General features: G+C 40.2%; 1 protein-coding gene across 1 annotated transcript; it reads right to left on the reverse strand.

The window, feature by feature from the left end:
• Positions 1-2,704: 2,704 nt before the first annotated feature.
• LOC101847763 lies at positions 2,705-13,757 on the reverse strand. The gene is made up of 7 exons (XM_005108479.2): positions 13,571-13,757; positions 11,141-11,297; positions 9,898-10,031; positions 9,200-9,312; positions 6,749-6,943; positions 4,958-5,066; positions 2,705-3,980 (listed from the first exon to the last, which is right to left on the reverse strand). Exons 2-7 carry the CDS (start codon positions 11,287-11,289, stop codon positions 2,854-2,856), a joined length of 1,827 nt encoding a protein of 608 aa, XP_005108536.1. The 5' UTR covers positions 11,290-11,297; positions 13,571-13,757; the 3' UTR covers positions 2,705-2,853.
• Between the last annotated feature and the right edge of the window lie 686 nt (positions 13,758-14,443).

Genomic DNA, 14,443 nt, shown 5'->3' on the forward strand with positions numbered 1-14,443 from the left:
CTAATTTATCACATAAATGTTTTCATTTCCAACGTATTATCTTCAGGACAGTTATAATTACTGTTATCATCTCAGAGACAAACTGTGCTGAAGAGATTCACAGCATGAAATAAAAAGCAAAAATGCAAATATGGAGACACAAACTAGTAAAAGTAAAAGTGTGCTTTCTCCCCAGTCCCCCCCCCCCCAACCTCCCCCCCACCCTATTCACATTTGGAGAGCAAAATAAACAGTGTATAGATACTAAAAGCTATACTCTAGTAGGGAATTTGATGTTTCAAAAAGGCTGATTTGGGGTAAATTGTACGGAGAGTCTACTACCTTATGGGCCCCGAGCATTAAACAAGCTGTACCCTTCTGTGCACCCAAAACCATACTCCAGCTTGCAGTACGGTAGTGCAAATCAGGCGATTCATCGAAGGGAGCTCAGTGCACTGTTCTTTAAGGTTGGAGAAAGGGCTTAGAGAATAAAGGTGGCCGAGTTTAGAACTCAGATTTTGATTATCTTGGCCTCAGAAAAATCACTAGACAGTTTAGTTTTAGTAAGAGTATTAGTACGGCACTTGCAACACAATAAGGTCATATAAGTGCCGAAGATTAGAGGTGTTACAAGAGAGTAACAAATATAAAAAAAGAAGGAGGAGAGATCAGGGGGGATAGATGTTTGATAGGACATAAGGAGCAAACCACACCAGAGCACCCGCCAACCAACCACCCACACTCACTAAACAGACCCCAAGTAGCACTCACTGGGATAAAGAAATAGACAGTACTCCTTGCATTATGAAAAGCTCCAACTGTTTGAGTCTTGCTGAGATGTGACAACATTACTCACCGGCATGTGTTAGAAAACATTATGAGCAGGAAAAGGATGATAAAGAGGAACAAAACGAAGAGAATGCTTTGCTTGATGAGAAATAAACTGGAAGATAAGAACAACCTTAAATGTACTATCTTTTCAAGTTTTCTTCAGGTATTAGAACAGTATTATGCATATATAGATTGATACCTGACAAGAAAATATCTTAATACAAAACAACAATGATAATAATAATAATAACAAAAATGATATTAATAATGAACATATTTCTTGGCGATGCATTAACAGAAGAAGAAAACACTGCTTAATCTGTAAACACAAGAACATGGCACTCTTTATCAGGTTGATAAATCTGTTTCTAATCAACAGCTCGGAACAGCTTTTTGCCAATCAGTGCGTATATGTCATGCTTTTTTCTAAAGATCTCAGGACCTAGTGCATACTTCAGACAAGACATATTCAACAGAAGTAAGCAGTTATAATACCACAGCAGTCAATTGATTTCTCTGTTGACTTCAATATTTTACAATCCAAAAAATTATTGCTCTCTGAAAGTTTATTTCTACAAAATAAACATATATATATGTAAAAATTTGCTGCATATATATATCAATATATTTTATCAAAAGAAAGCAGTGTGAGCCACAGCTGAAATAGTATAAAGAGACAAATTATCGTGGTGTTCTCTTCAACTGCGATGAAAGCCTCAAATCTCTATAGAATACTTTAACCCTCCTAGAGATGACCGCCGACTAAATCAGCCATATCATATGTGAGGCATCAAGGTGAAATCAGACGCTTGTCAAAATAATGAAATCAAAGAAATCATCATTTTTCTGTCAATTTGGCAATTTTTATCAAATTTTTATTATTTTTGGTTCAACACCTTTTAAAACCATTCAAAAACACATCACTGTGCAGATTTTATGGAAAAATGTTTATTTAAGGCCAATAAAATATCAGTTTTCAGTTTCCAACGACTTTTAAACTTTGGAAATCGCCAAACTTTGGCGGCTGTTTTCTCGTTCATTTGACCTCTGAAACCAGGCGACCCCTACCTCCTTCAATTGCAAACATCTCGACTTCTATTCAAGATAAAAGGGTATTTTTTTCACCAAAAACAAGATAAATAAACAGGCTTAACGATGATACCAAAAACTCCCTATGCCCAAAAATTGAAGCGTGCCTGATTCCACCGCGTCGTGACATATGTTTCCTTAAGTGTTGCTGCAGCCAATTTAATCAGCTGTAATTTAAGTCGCTATTTCTATAAAATTATACCATTTAAAAAATATAGATACACATTTCAACTCCTCAAATGAGCTCTACTTTCTATTTATATTCTACTTACTGAAAATGTATAGATTTCTGGTCTGTACTTGCTTAGTTTACCTGTCTTCAAGCATTTTCCAGCTTAATATATAGTGAAATCTTAGAATTTCCCAGTACACAACAGGCTATTCATTAGCAACACTTGGTGGGTACAGAACAGCTATCAATAAATACACACCATGTTTATCCAGTTGCCATATGTGAGGTATCGAGGTAAAATCAGGCACTCGTCAAAAAAATGAAATGGAAGAAATCAGTGTTTTTCTGCTAGTTTGGAAATTTTCTTCGAATTTTTGTTTGTAGGCTCAACACCTTGTATGTCCATTCAAAAGTATGGATTTCATGGAAAAACGTCGATTAAAGGGACAAAAAAAAAGTAAATTTGGAGTTTCCAAGGACTCTTGTCCTATGGAAGTCACCAAACTTTGGCGGCCATTTTCTTGCTAATTATACATCTGAAACCAGGTAAACCCCACCTCCTTCATTCGCAAATATCTCGACTTCTATTCAAGATAAATGGATATTTTTTTGATCAAATGCAAGGCAAATGAACTACCTTTAAGGCAATACCAATAACTCCATTTACCCCAAAATTGATAAGCGCCTGATTCCACCGCGTCGTAACAAATTTGCTAGTGACACTTGGTGGGTAAAGAACAATCATCAAATACACGCCATGCTTAGTCAGTTGTCACAGATATCTAAATAAAACTCTCAGCTATTTGCTCATTCTGTTTCACCTTTGGTCGCGGTGGGGTCTGGCCTGATGAGGAGCCCATGCTGTGTGGAGGTCTATTCTGTGAGAAATGATGTCCTTGAGACTTATGGATGGCTGGTTCCGGTCTGTACTGGGGCCCGCTCTGCTGCTGCAACATTTTCTGAGCCAGTTCCTTATGCTTCCGCATCACCATATCTTCAGTAAAACCACCATCATTGTCATCATATCTGAAACCGGCATTTTCCAGTCCACTAGGGGAGCCACTGATATCTCCCAGAGGAGTGGTATCGTTGCCCCAATGTCCATGCACATCCAATTTGGTTTTGACAGAATACTCATTAAGGTCATACGAACCACCTCTGGAACGTTGACCATCTGCATCAGCGCAGTAGCCACTGTCAGCATTAGTGGAATGAGAGGAGCGGTCACTGTCCTGTTTTTTAAGATAGCCATCATAAGTCCTGACCTGTTGAAAGTGAGCTGGATCTGACCCATGAGGACGGCTGTACGGGGGGTTGTATGGGGGCGCGGTTGGTGAGAGGGGAGACGAGGGAGAATAAGCCCCTGATGATCCAGGTCTTGAAGGGTTCACAATCTGCACATTAGCGTCGAGGTGTCCATATTTGTCGACTTGAAGCGTTGAATATTGAGGGGGAGGAGGCGATGCCCCATGTTGGTAACGATCTTGCTGTGTAGAAACTGAACCCCTTGGGTGAGGGCTAGCATGAGGTTCGTTATAGTACATTTCATGCTCTGAATAAGCGTAATCCTCACGCTGACTGCTTTCATCTTGATACCGTCTTCTAGACTGAGACGGCATCTTTTCAGCGCCATCGTACATACCAAAGTCATGTTCTACTGCTGGTGGCTCACCCCCAACAGCTCCCAACTCTTCAGTAGGGTTCTGAGGAAGAGTTCGCCCATAACTAGGCTTGTCCCTGTCAGCGTTTGCTCCCTGCTGCCCTCGTTGCCGTTTCTTCTTTCTGAAGCTTTCATACAATCTTCCTGCTTGTTCGTAGCTGTAAGTGTGTTGCGGCACCTCATCTCCAATATTCTCCAGTGGGGACACAGAGTTTATTGTCCATGACGGTAGAACAGCCCGGATTTCATCTGGCAATATACAAGGCAAGAAGTCCCATAAAGACAACAAAATCAATGTAAAATCAATGTAAGACAAGATCTTATCAAGATACTTCCTGCCCAACCACCACAATATCTTAACCCAATGAACACTGACTTCCTGAACCCAAAATAACGGTAACCCATTCCTCGGCTTCCAGGGGAAAAAAATGCCAACACGACTACACAATCCATGAACTCCGCATGCCTTCTTTACGCAAACCAGCTCCCTTTTCCTTGAGCTGCCTTGACCTTTACAATAGTCACCACAATCCTACATCATTTTCCCCCTTCTTATCCTTGTACGGACTACTGTTCTACATAGACTAGCTAACACTGATATATTGCTGCTTCGGGGCAGGGGCAAATGACTTGCATACCTATATATATCAGTGTCATGGTTTCATTGGGTTAATTTTTTGGGGTCTCCCGTTTTTGACAGTGAAGTGTGTAACTTTTACACTATGGACACCGGTTGTATTTCTGATATTGTGGATACGAAAGTGAATCTGAATTAGACAACTGGATTAACAGCTTATCCAACTCTTAGATGACACAAAGAGATAACATCCAACAATAATAGATTTTTACCCTTTTTAAAAGCAGTTTTCATATATGTTTTTTTATTTTACCCTACCCTCAAAATAATTCAAAATAAAATATTTAGAAGTCAGATCAATGAAAACTCTTTGAGCACACAGTACAAAAATGGTGGATGTATCATTTTTTTAAGGAAACACATTTTGGTCAAAAGAGTGATTTTTGTCATTATCAGCCTGTAGCTCGAAACTGTCCGGGGCGAATTTTGGTACCTTTCTCTTGACGCACACATATATTCCATTTCATCTCATATCACAAGTAAAAAAGTAAAATTTACAACAGAATAATTAATATGGAAAATTGCTCTCCTGCATCTTTTACTTTCTCTAAGGGAATACACCTTCTAGAGTTAAGTTATAGAATCTTACCCTCTGTGACCGCTGACAAATGCGGTCTGGGTGGTATTTGATCCCCGACCTGACTCCACAGCATTTCATGCATGCCTATGTCATCAAACGTCCACGTCTGAGTCATGGTCTGAAATAATTAGGAAGCACTTTAGTTTTAGTAGAGGTTTTACGAAACTCGCAACTGCATAAGGCCATATGAGCGCCAGAAGATTAGAGGTGTTACAAGAGAGTAACAAACATAAAAAAGAAGTAGGGGAGATAAGGACGATAGATGTTTCATAGGAAAGAAAAAGCAAACCACACCAGAGCAACTGCCAACCACCCACTTAGAAAGCACTGATTGTAAGTATTTTTATCCTTCGTCTCTGTAATATAGATCACTTCGAAGGCAGGTGCTTTTACCCTGCCTGTTAGTGCCTACCCAGGCTACAAGGGATAGAGCATATCATTTCAAAAACATTTTTGGGGTAAGTGTTTTGCGGCGCTCGCAACTGCATAAGGTCATATGAGCGCGCAGGACACATTAAACATTTTCAGTTGGTAGAAAATTTTGAATTTTGTCCAGGTGGTGGCCGAAGCCTACTCTTATCGATTTTGGACCCCAAAGGGAACTTTAATCAGCCCAACTTGCACACGGGACCTCTGAGATTTTTCACCTTTATCCGAGAAGGCTAGGTGTAGATTTTACCTACCATAAGATCAGGGGTGTGGCTGAAAGACAGCAGTAAGAAGGAGCTAAGCAGTAGCAGTAGAAAGGCTGCAGAAAGAGTCAGGACCTCAGAAGAGGGGGTAAAGGAGGTGAGGGGGTGGGGGCAGAAAGTGGAGACGAAAGCAGACAACAGAATATACAGCATTGCAGAAAGACGAAAATATTGACTTGGTGAGACAAAACTTCACAAAGACGAAATCAAATTTATGTTTTTTTGCATGCAATGGAGAAGAGCCTTACTATTACCAAAGATAGTAAATAACAAGATGGGCCACTCAGCCAAAGTGTCCGCAGGAAGTATGCTCTTTGCTTCAGATGGCGCTGCAGTCTGTTTTGAAGCTCTCTTTCGTTTTTCCAGAAGAAGAATGGGAATAGCACCTCCTTGTGTGCGCAGATCGACTGCTGTTCATTAGCAGTTCGGGTTTGTTCAGTACGGAGTTTTAGTTTTTTATATTTTTTTTTTATGACCTCTCGCCTTTCATTTTAAAGTCAAATTAAACAAAGAAAACAATCACCCTTTCCTCCGGAAGAAGTTTTTTGTCAGCGTAACCATTTTAAAAAAAGCGTTCTTCCGAAATTCATTCAAAAACTTGCTAGTTTCACTTTGATTTTTTAAACTCAAGTAGGATAACTCTGTTCGCTAAATGTGCGCTTTTGCGAAGAGGGCGCCACTGAATTTTGAGGACACTTTTTTAATTGGCTCAAAGAGAGAAGTGGCCCCTCTTGTTATGTAGACTCTTTGCTATTACACCACAAATGCAGGCAATTATGACATACTGCCAAACACAACGTGAGAAGTAGTGACAGCCATGTAACATAACAGCTATTCTGTAGCTGGCTGTTCTCATAACAGCCTTCACTACAATCAAATACATTCATCATGTTAGTGTCAGCTTTATGTGTGTCTAGTTTGTTTCTTGAGCTGATTTTTTTCCCTCTCTTCTTGAGCCTGTACTTCTGCCTTCTACAAATAATTCCAACAAAATAGCATCCAAACATTTTGTAACTTCAAGAGACAAGAGCACAGCAAAACACAGGCTCTATGAAATTTTGGCTTTCACCAAAAGGCCTAATCTTTGGAGACCACCAGTGATACCTACCTTTAGTTCCATCAGACCAGGTGTCCTCCCAAGCTTTACGGCATAGCCATGGTGGCGAATGACCACATCACAGTACTCCCACTCTGCGTACCTCAGCGAGGCTAAACAAGCATCATATCCTGTCTCTGCTTCCCCGAGCTCCTTCTGTGCCAGATGCTCTTTGTAAACACGTTGTATCAAGTCCCCAAAGCAAAACTGAAACATGAACCAAAGGTCCAGTCAATGAAGGAAACAAAGTCTGGGACGGTATATGGGTAAATTGTCTCTTTCGGCACAGGAGGTCAGATCTGTTACGTTCTCAGACTTGCAACTGTAAGGTCGTGGGTTCTAATCCCATCAGGGGCCTGACGTTGTGTCCTTGGGAAAGGCACTTACACAAATTTTCCTCACTTCACCCAAGTAGAAATGAGTACCCAGCTATAGACAATGAAAGATCTTGTCAGTTTGTTAGTGTTTGAGCGCTTAATCAGCTCCTTGCACTGCATGCTTCCCGAGAACATGAGAAAGTTTCTGTGCGTTCTATGGTCTGAAAAGCGCATAGAGATTGCTGTCCGGCGGGGATATTTGCTATACAAATGCCATTTATCTATTAATATTTATTATTACCTAAGATTTAAATTTTATAATTAATAGACCAATAACAAATCCAACATACTTTGAGTCGTTGATATTTATTCTTGAAGGTTGGACCTGCATGCATGTGTACAAAATTAGGCTGAGCTCCATGTCCTGGCTGGGAGATGGCAACAGCAGAAGTAAAGACACAAGTTCAACAGTTCACCAACAGGCCACTCAAAAGTAAAGACACACGTTCAACAGTTCACCAACAGGCCACTCAAAAGTAAAAACACACGTTCAACAGTTCACCAACAGGCCACTCAAAAGTAAAGACACACGTTCAACAGTTCACCAACAGGCCACTCAAAAGTAAAAACACACGTTCAACAGTTCACCAACAGGCCACTCAAAAGTAAAGACACACGTTCAACAGTTCACCCACAGGCCACTCAAAAGTAAAGACACACGTTCAACAGTTCACCCACAGGCCACTCAAAAGTAAAGACACACGTTCAACAGTTCACCAACAGGCCACTCAAATGATTGTCAATGGTTCACATTATTATTTACTATTTACACAATTTACATCATTTATGGGGGCAAGCTCCTTTAATTTGCTTCAACCCTGTGTACCTGGGTCAATCCAAATAAAGTACAAAGTAGGATTCTAACACAAAGACGGAGTTAAGGTGAATATTAACCCTTTGAGCCCCGACCTCTTGACACTCTATTAAAATGAATCTCCCTGTATGGGACTCCGACTCACGTCTTCTGCACATAGACCAGTGTTCATCCCGTACATCGATAGTTTTGGTGAATATTAACCCTTTGAGCCCTGAGCTCCTGAGAGGCTACCGTGCCCCTCTGCCTGAGCTCCTGACCGATATATGTGAGGCGTGTGGACAAAATGATTTACTTCTTGCAATCCACAAAATCGATATATTGGCCAAAAATCTACACTTCGAGTCAAATTTGTAATTTAAAAAAAAATTGATGCAATATTCTTTAAGTATAATGTGCCTTTTATTATTATAAAAAACTTCACCTATTAGCGTGATGTATATATTTCCATAAGGCTCGAATCTGAGAAGTAGCTCATTTTGTCAGCACCTTTCACATATTACTCACATTCATGTGATCGTCAAAATCACATTCCATATTCCACTCAGGTTAGTCCTCATCATTACCAGCTACTAATGCAAAAAGATCTTCAAAATAATCAATAACATCCTGAGTAGTAAACACAGTTTCCCAAGCATGTTTTGTCCCGGGCGGGCCGGAATGGGATTGGGTCTCACTCACCGGTGTACCAGTGACTAGGCGTACAAGCTGTTTTACTCTCCACCAGTGAACTGGTGGTTAAGCATACTAGGCGTCGGTGGCCTAGTAAGGTCGTGGGTTCGAATCCCGCCAGGGACCCGACGTTGTGTCCTTGGGAAAGGCACATTACACGAATTTTCCTCACTTCACCAAGGTGGGAATGGGTACCCAACTATAGACAGCGAAAGATCTTGTCAGTTTGTTAGTGTTTGAACGCTTAATCAGCTGCTTGCACTGTATGCTTCCCTGGAAGCTTAGAATGTTTCGGAGTGTTCTATGATCTGCTGGGGTAATAATATAGTGCAAAGCGCAAAGAGCCTGCTGTTGAACGGAGATATGCACTATACAAATGCTATTTATTATTTATTATTATTATTATTACTTTACTCTCCACCAGTGAACTGGTGGCTAAGCATATGGGCTGTTTTACTCTCCCCTGCTGTACTGGTGACTAAGCATACAGGCAGTTTCACGCGCCACCGACCGTTGGCCAGGGCTCAAAGGGTTAACATGTAGCTAATGGTGATATAAGATATAAGCATAAGCTTCGCATACATCAGGGTTCTACTTTACCTTCACTTCAACCGACTGTCCTCTCTCAATTCCTGCTTTAGCACAGTCCAAGCCCATCTGCAGCCGGCTCAAAATCTTTGGATGAGTTTGGTTGATCATGACGACCCAAGATTCTGAAATAAATAAATTCAACGTTTGCAGATGATTCTGCAGCTCATGATGATTCATTTGCACATCACATATGATAATTAGGATGTCTTAGGATGTCTGCTCTTAACCAAAAGGTCATGGGTTTGAAACCCATCCGGGGCTAGACATTACAACTTAAGGAGAGGCACTTCAAGGGAATTTTTCTCAATTCACCCGCGTGGGAAAGGGTACCCGGCCATAGACAGCAAAATATCTAGTCAGAATGTTTAGGGTTTTAATGCAAACTCTAAAGCATAATGGAGCTTGTTGTTGAGTAGGAATTAATGCTGTACAAATGTCATTACCTATTCTCATTATAATAATAACCCATTATTCAAAGTATTGTGAAAGGAAAAATGAATCTAAAAGAGTATTGTTGAAAAATTGTTCAATGAATCTAGACAGAAGACCAGATAAACACAGCAAAGAAGCCTTTATGCAGTCTCTTTATTTTTATAATGACAACAAATATAGGTAACAAAATATTTTCATTAGTTTAATTCAGAACTATTTTTAACACCAAGAAACCAATAATGTGAGCACTGACCAGTAATCTCTGGAACACTTACCATCAGTGTAACAGCATCCACAGCTGTCAAATAGGCCTCGGCCAAAATGAAGAACTGGTTGAATCACGAGTGGCCGCTTCAGCATTTCTTGTCGGAATTCATGAATTTCATGTTTGCGTTCAAAGCAGTAGACTCTAAAGAAAAAGAAAAACAATAATTGAAAGACTCGTGCAACTCTAAAGTGTAAGCTTGTTTAATTAGAGATAAAAACTCATGAAAAACTCAAGAAAGCATGCCTTCCAAACTGTCAGTTCCTTCATAAGCATCTTGAACACTAAATTCTCGTGATCTTTTCGGTGAACGGTATTGGAGCAGAAGAGTCATAGCTTTGTTAAAAACCCACAGCCTTCCATTAAATAACAATCTCTATCGGTGGAAATTAACTAATTTGCCTTTATGTGAGAGGTGAGTGTAACTCTCATGAAATTGAAGATGAATTTCGCTTTACTTTCTATTGCTCACACTTTGTCCATCAAAAGGAAATTGTTAATCCCTCCCAGCCTGACTCAGCCCAGTGACAGAAATATGCAATGTTTGACTCATGATAAGAGATATGTGCACAACCTGTACTTATTCATTATGGAAACTTTACTTATCAAATGAGTGTTTTGTGTGATGTGCTGTGGGCCAATGGCCTTAAACACTGAATAAACTTACTTACTTACTTACTTGAACAATAAATGAACATTTCTGAGATTATCTATTACGTTCTGTTTAGTAAGAAAATAAAAATGATTCAGCAACAAGCTGGAAATATAATATTATTATCATGTCATAAATGTTGCTGTGTTGCAGGTATCTTTCATTCTAAAGTCCTCTCTACATGACAGAAAGATTTTTCAGTCCAGGTACCGTGTTCAATGCCAGTCTCGTAGTGGCATGATGACAATGAGGCATAGGAAGAGATAATGAAAGTGAAAGCCTCACGGTGTTATGACTTCCACTAAGTTCCACCCCTGCTAGCTGTGTATATTTTCTTTTCCTACATCAGTGCAAGCGCTTGTCAATGTACAAGCATGAGTGCACTTAGAAAAATGTGTGTGCATAATGTGTGGCTGCACGTGTGTATTGCTACCAGCCTGTAAACAATTCAAAATTCCACTTTCTAGAATAACCACTGTTACCCTAATAGTAAATTTAAGGTAGAGAAGTTTAAATAATTTTAAGTTTTACTTTTTTAGGTTGGATATTTGATGTTGCTCAGGCTCACATATATGGCATGGCGATGACAAGAAGAACCTACCTTCTGAAAGGAACAACATTGACAAGTCTGTCGGTCGACTGAACCCCAGCTCCATCTGGTGCTGGGCGAACTAGACGGAATAGAACATTGTTGTCTCTGTAGACCTCCTCTTGGCTGGCTATCACCAGGGCAAGGGGGAAGTCTTCCATTGTCTACCCTGAAAGAAAAACAAATTACAACAACAAAATTAGTTTTTTAGTTTTAGTAGAGGTTTTACAGCGCTCGCAACTGCACAAGGTCATATGAGCACCAGAAGACTAGGTGTTACAAGAGAGTAGCAAACATAAAAAAGAAGAAGGGGAGATAAGGACGACAGATGTTAGATAGGAAAGAACAAAAAATTACCCCCAAAAAATAGTTATGTGACTTTGACAAGTTTAAGTAATAACTTATTTTAGCTTTAGTAAGTGTTTTACGGCACTTGCAACACAAAAAGGTCATATAGTGCTGAAGATTAGAGGTGTTACAAGAAAGTAAAAAACACAAAATCAAAGCATGAGGGGGGCTCTTATGGCTTGGAGGTTAAGGTATTGGCCTCTCATTCAAAGATCTTGGTTTCGAATCCTGGTAGCGCCCGAAAAATTTTCTTCTCTAAGTTCCTAAGATTGTCTCATTTCACCTATTTTTTTGCTCTCTAGCAATGTTCTGTCGTCTGCTTTCGCCACAGTCTCCTCTTTCTGCCCCCACTCCCTCACCTCCTTCGTCCCCTCCTCTGGGCTCCTGACTCTTTCTGCAGCCTTTCTACTGCTACCCCTTGGCTCCTTCTTACTGCTACGTCTTTCAGCCACACCCCTTATCTTCTGGTAGGAAAGATCTACACTAGCCTTCTCAGACAAGGGCGAAAAATCTTGGAGGTCCCATGTGCAAGTTGCGGTCTAAAATCGATAAGAGTAGGCTTCTGCCGTCACCCAGGCAAAATTCAAAATTTCCTATAAACTGAAAATGTTTAATGTCCTGCGCACTCATATGACCTTAAGCAGTTGTGAGCTCCGTAAAACCCTTACCAAAAAAAAAAAAGAAATGAGTAGGTAGTAGTTCGCATGGGTAGTTCGTCCATATGTTCCCTTCCTCCGCCGGGGCCAGCGATGAGCGTGATGGTGATGAGGAGCAGTAGCGGGGTAGACTGGAAGTCTGTACTGGTCAAAGTTGAAATGAAAAATGGGGTGCTCCATGATATGTGTGTGTGTGTATGAGTGTGTTCACATGTCGAGCACGCTAAAAATAGCACAGGCAGCTGCTTCTGTGGAGGGGGAAGGTGGTATTTTACCAATTTTACCAACTTTGCCTTTTTGGGGGGTTTTTTTGGTGTTTTATGGCACTCGCAACTGCATAAGGTCATATGAGGGCGCGGGATACACCAAACATTTTCAATTGGTAGGAAATTTTGAATTTTGCCCGGGTGGCGGCCGAAGCCTACTCTTATCGATTTGGGACTACAAAGGGGTCTTTAACGTGCGTAACTTGCACAAGGGACCTCTGAGATTTTTCGCCCTTGTCCGAGAAGGCTAGGTGTAGATCTTTCCTACCAGAAGATCAGGGGTGTGGCTGAAAGACAGCAGTAAGAAGGAGCCAAGGAGTAGTAATTGAAATGCTGCAGAAGGAGTCAGGAGCCCAGTGGAGGGGGCAAAGAGGGTGAGGGGGTGGGGGCAGAAAGTGGAGACCAAAGCAGACGACAGAATATTGCAAAAGAGAAGGAAAGAAGGTGAAAGGAGACAATTTAGTGAAGAAAATGTTTCCGTCGCTACCCGGATTCAAACCCGGGACCTTTGAATGAGAGGCGAACACCTTAACCTCTAGGCCACGAGAGCCCTTGCCTTTTTTAATTAAAACAAAAAAATTATTAATAAATAATAATAACTATTTTTTCTCAAATTCAAATGCACATCAAAGTACATTGACTAAAGACCTCTACGGCGGCATAATTAGTTTGACAATTCTGTGTTTGAGTTTGACCTTTGCGTAATTTTCTTATAAAAAGAAAAGGAAGAAAGAAAAAAATGGGACTGCAGGCACTGTTCTGGAAGTCTTATAACTGGAATTTTTGCTGACGTCCACCATCATTATGGCACAAATTCTACATTTAGATCCAGACCCAGACTAGTTTTTCTAAAATCAGCAGAATACAACCGATTATTCATATAAACAGCATAATTTCAATCAACAACAACAAAAAAGTAAGAGAATTTTCTAAGTTTCGAATAGTTATAGACAAAAGACAAAGGCGATATCAAGTTTATGTCAAGAAAATATCAATAATTATGGCGTTTCTGAATGAATAGACAACTGACATTAACGAACGGCTATCAAAACGTTTTCAAAGGGGCTCCTAAATCATAGGTGACACACCGCTACCGCTGTGCCATGGCGTCGACAATATTATTCAAAACACGGAAGTTGGAAGCGAATGCTCTCCGATAAGAGTCGACTCACCTGTATAGAGCAGGGATCGAAGGAATTTCAATCAACTGGTCCTAGAATTCCTAAATTTAATGAGAACCTTGTATTTTCCTCCGTGTTATTTCAATTTGAACAGTAATTAAGAGCCTGAAAATACCGAGTTCACATCGTAAGAGAAAAAGGTAGTCTTAGTTAGAACACGCAGGCGCCTGGGACCCGCCATTTTTGCTGTGGCTGTGAGACAACGGTGACAGGTGACTGCAAGCATACGACTTCCCCTATGTCTGGAGAAAATAGGTCAAGTCAGGTGTGCCATAGCCTACAAAAGAGTAGGCTCTACTATCTTTGGCCATACGTCACACACTGACGTACAGGGCGTCCAGACGATCGTCTGGCCTAAACAATAGTCTGTCAATACAAAACATTTCAGTTTGAAAACGCGATTGATTTAAACATACGTTTAAGACGTTTTAGTAGATCTACTCCGCCGGGTGACATATTTGGTGCTTTGAAAATGGTGTGAGGCAAGGTTTTATATAATAATAAAATTAATATTATATAGATCTAGAATCTAGATCTAAATCTATGTATCATCTTTCTTTCTTTTTTTTTTCTGTTCTGTTTTATTTATTTTAAGAATAAGCCTATTATATCTATCATTACGTGCGCTCCATAAATGTGATCTCAATTCTGTTACTTCCCAAAAGGAATTGCTTTCCTCTGTTTGACAAGACGTATTAAGTTTTAAGGCCTATATTTATATAGGCTAATAATGCATACATGAATATTATTGTATAATTTGTATTATCATGTTTTGTTTAAACATTTTGGTTTACCCGCGCTTAAACTGCGCTCGTGTCTTGTGTGTGTGTGTGTGTGTGTGTGTGTGTGTGTGTGTGTGTGCCT

Source organism: Aplysia californica, unplaced genomic scaffold, assembly GCF_000002075.1.
Source record: "Aplysia californica isolate F4 #8 unplaced genomic scaffold, AplCal3.0 scaffold00692, whole genome shotgun sequence".
NCBI lineage: Eukaryota > Metazoa > Mollusca > Gastropoda > Aplysiida > Aplysiidae > Aplysia > Aplysia californica.

Excerpts from the sequence above, each read along its gene's own strand:
- LOC101847763 (XM_005108479.2), bottom strand. The coding sequence starts at position 11,289 with ATGGAAGACTTCCCCCTTGCCCTGGTGATAGCCAGCCAAGAGGAGGTC. Across the intron at positions 9,313-9,897 it reads TGGATGCTGTTACACTGATG|AATCTTGGGTCGTCATGATC; the intron begins GTAAGTGTTCCA and ends TATTTATTTCAG. Across the intron at positions 6,944-9,199 it reads GACAGTCGGTTGAAGTGAAG|TTTTGCTTTGGGGACTTGAT; the intron begins GTAAAGTAGAAC and ends TTCATGTTTCAG.